Raw genomic sequence first — 3,282 nt, 5'->3', positions numbered from 1 at the left:
TTGTCAAAGCTCCAGCCTCCATAGGAAAACACAATATTTGTGACAATACATATATACAGAAACCCAGATCCATACCCTAAAACACACTTAAAAGCAAACTGAGCTAGAGTTAAGATCGAAGGGGACAATGTCAGATTCAGTTGTTCTGGGATGTTTTTATTTATTACTCCTAATTCAGAATTGTATGACAGTTCATAATGAGATGGTTATTTGTAAGGTATAGGCGTATGGAGATGTTTAATAATTAATACACCTTGTATTTATTCTTTACATTTCCTCCTGGTGAATCTAAGTCAGCTCCACAGAACATGGCATTTCTTGTGAAATAGAGGGCACTTCCTACATTTTTATAGTATTGAAATATATGGGGCTTTTGGAGGATGTGCGATATAAAAGCATTGATCAGTTGTTGCCTGGATCGAAGAATTTACAAAATAGTATGAAGAGAGGGTCTAAATGTCTTTTACCCTTTGAAATTTTTGCTGCATTATTATAGGTAAAATAGAGAGACTATAAAACAGGGCTTCTGTCGTGTTCTGTTCAGATATTACACTGTGCTCAAGTCATTTGTAACTAACAGGGTGCCTCATGAACACAAACAACAACTCGTAGACCTCACGTAGGTGCTTGTCTGGCTATGCCCAAACTCGCTTGTCAGCACCACCTGCTTATTACCAGCTGATGCTTCCACAGTCACTGGCAGGTATGCATCATGCCCTCAATGTCTGGGACACGAAGGTTACCTAAAATCCCTGTCACACTGGTGTTGTCATACTAGGGCTCGCTATCTGAGTGGATTTATCAAGACTGAAGTTAATAGGCTTTTCTCTGAGCTAAAAGTCTGTTTTTTCCCAGAGTTGCCCAACTACTTCTATGAAAAAACTGTGATACAGTCAGTCTGTGGACCTCGTAGTAGAGTCATGGTCACAATGCAAGAAAAAGTGATATGCCTCCAATGGTTTGCAAGGAAAAAATGCTAGCATTTTTCTAGCAAACCGTTGGAGGCATATCACTTATTAGTATTAGTATTTCTTATCATGTTTTAGTCATTTGTATTCTTATTTCCCCATGACTTTATGATATGTGTGTGTCCTCTTGCAAAAAGGAATGGAAAAATGTTCCCAAATGAGGGGGGAATATGAAAAACCTCTGAAGTTTCTTAAAATGAAATATGATGCAGATGCTCTAGGAGAATCTCTGAAGGCTTCATGAACCCATGAACTTGGATTTTGAGCACTCACTTGCATTAAATCATCAGGTAAGAAAATTCCCTTCAGAGATGTTGCAGGAAATTTTAGATGACATGGGGAGAACACAATCCTCTTAAAATCTCTGACAGTCAAAATCTTCCATCAATGGGTCTTCCCCGCTCAGTCACTTGGAGTCATGGCCCTTACAAAGCACCTTTTTCATTGCTCCCATCACATCCTTGTTCCTCAGTGTATATATGACAGGGTTGACCATGGGGGTGACAATGGTGTAGAACAGAGAAACAAACTTGCCCTGATCCTGGGAGTAGTTGTTGCTGGGCTGGAGGTAAGCATAGATGGCCGTGCCATAGAAGAGGGAGACCACTGTGATGTGGGACCCACATGTGCCAAACGCTTTCCTCTGCCCTGCAGATGACTGTATTCTTAAGACCGCCCTGACAATCTGACCATAGGAGACTGTGATTAATGTCACAGGTATGAGGAGGATGACCACACCGACAAAGAAAAGCACAGACTCATTTACAGTGGTGTCAACACAAGCAAGCTTGAGCAGTGCAGGGACCTCACAAAAGAAGTGGTCTATCTTATTTCTCCCACAAAGCGGTAAAAGGAATGTGAGCACTGTCTCCAGTGAGGAGTTGGCAAAACCAATGAACCATGATGCAGAAGCCAAGAGGGCACAGAGACGGGGGTGCATGATCACGGTGTACTGCAGGGGTTTGCAGATGGCTGCATAGCGGTCAAACGCCATGACCCCTAACAGAATGCATTCTGTGGATCCCAACCCTAAGGAGACATACAGCTGAACTACACAGCCACCAAAGGAGATAGACTTGTCTGCTGTCCTGAGATGAATCAGGAGCTGCGGTACAGTGCTGGTCGTGTAACACAGGTCCAGGAAGCTTAGGTTGGAGAGGAAAAAGTACATGGGAGTCTGAATGTGTGGGTCGAGTTGGGACAAGGCAATGATGGTGGTGTTTCCCAGCAGAGTGAACAGATAGAAGATCAGGAGGACCACAAAGAGGACTAGCTCCAGTTGAGGACGGTCAGAGAACTCCAGTAGGAAAAACCCAGTGAAAGAACTACCATTTTTCTGTTCCATCCTCTGTTAGCACATGTTTCCTGTTAGGACCAAGCATTTAACAATTTTTAAAGGAAATCTTCAAAAAAGTAAACCATTGGTGGGGGTGGGAGGAGGATCTATTATGTTTTAAAGTAAAGGCCATTGGATTTTATCAGTAACTATTTGAAGAAATGATGTATTCATTGAAATTGCATAGCTTATACCAATTTAGTTCCACATTATCACAAAAGTCATTTTAATTTAATATAAGAAAAAAATACATCACGCCCCCTGTATTTGCATCAGTTGTAGTTACAAAATATCTTTTGGTTAGAGATTAATGGCACCTAAAAGACTGTAAATATGTAGGTTCATTTAAAAATTTTTTAAGTATTTATCTAAATTAAATTTAGTTAATGTAAACTGTATCATTAATTTCAGAGGTAGAATTCAGTGATTCGTCAGTTGTGTATAACATCTTGTACCAATTACATCATGCATCTTCCTTAATATCCATCATCCACTTACCCAGTTCTCCCACTCGCCTCCCCTCCAGCAACCCTCAGTTTGTTTCCTATGGTTAGACTCCCTCTCTATTTTCATCTTATTTTATTTTTCCTTCCTTTCCCCTAGGTTCATCTGTTTGGTTTCTTAAATTCCACATATGAGCGAAATCATATGGTATTTGACTTTTTCTGACTGACTTGTTTTGCTTAGCATAATACCCTCTAGTTCCATCTTGTCATTGTAAATGGCAAGATTTCATTCTTTTTGATGGCTGAGTAATATTCATTTAGATAAGGATAGCTAAAGCTAAAATTATATATATAGATATATATATCAAAAGATATATATATATATATAGATATATATATCAAAAGATATATATATATCAATCTTTTGAGGAGTTTTCCAGAGTGGCCGGTTTTCATTCCCACCAACAGTGTAGAGGGTACTCCTTTCTCTGTAACTTTGCCAATATCTGTTGTTTCCTGACTTGTTAATTTT

The 3,282-nt window shown here is 39.6% G+C and overlaps 1 protein-coding gene across 1 annotated transcript; it reads right to left on the bottom strand.

Moving 5' to 3' along the window:
* Window positions 1–1,374: 1,374 nt before the first annotated feature.
* LOC123942043 (putative olfactory receptor 2B8) lies at window positions 1,375–2,313 on the bottom strand. Its single transcript, XM_046005966.1, has one exon. The coding sequence runs from the start codon at window positions 2,311–2,313 to the stop codon at window positions 1,375–1,377; it is 939 nt and encodes a 312-aa protein (XP_045861922.1).
* Between the last annotated feature and the right edge of the window lie 969 nt (window positions 2,314–3,282).

This window comes from Meles meles, chromosome 5 (assembly GCF_922984935.1).
Source record: "Meles meles chromosome 5, mMelMel3.1 paternal haplotype, whole genome shotgun sequence".
NCBI lineage: Eukaryota > Metazoa > Chordata > Mammalia > Carnivora > Mustelidae > Meles > Meles meles.
Note: the sequence above shows the minus strand (reverse complement) of the source record. Positions and strands in the feature narration are given on the sequence as shown.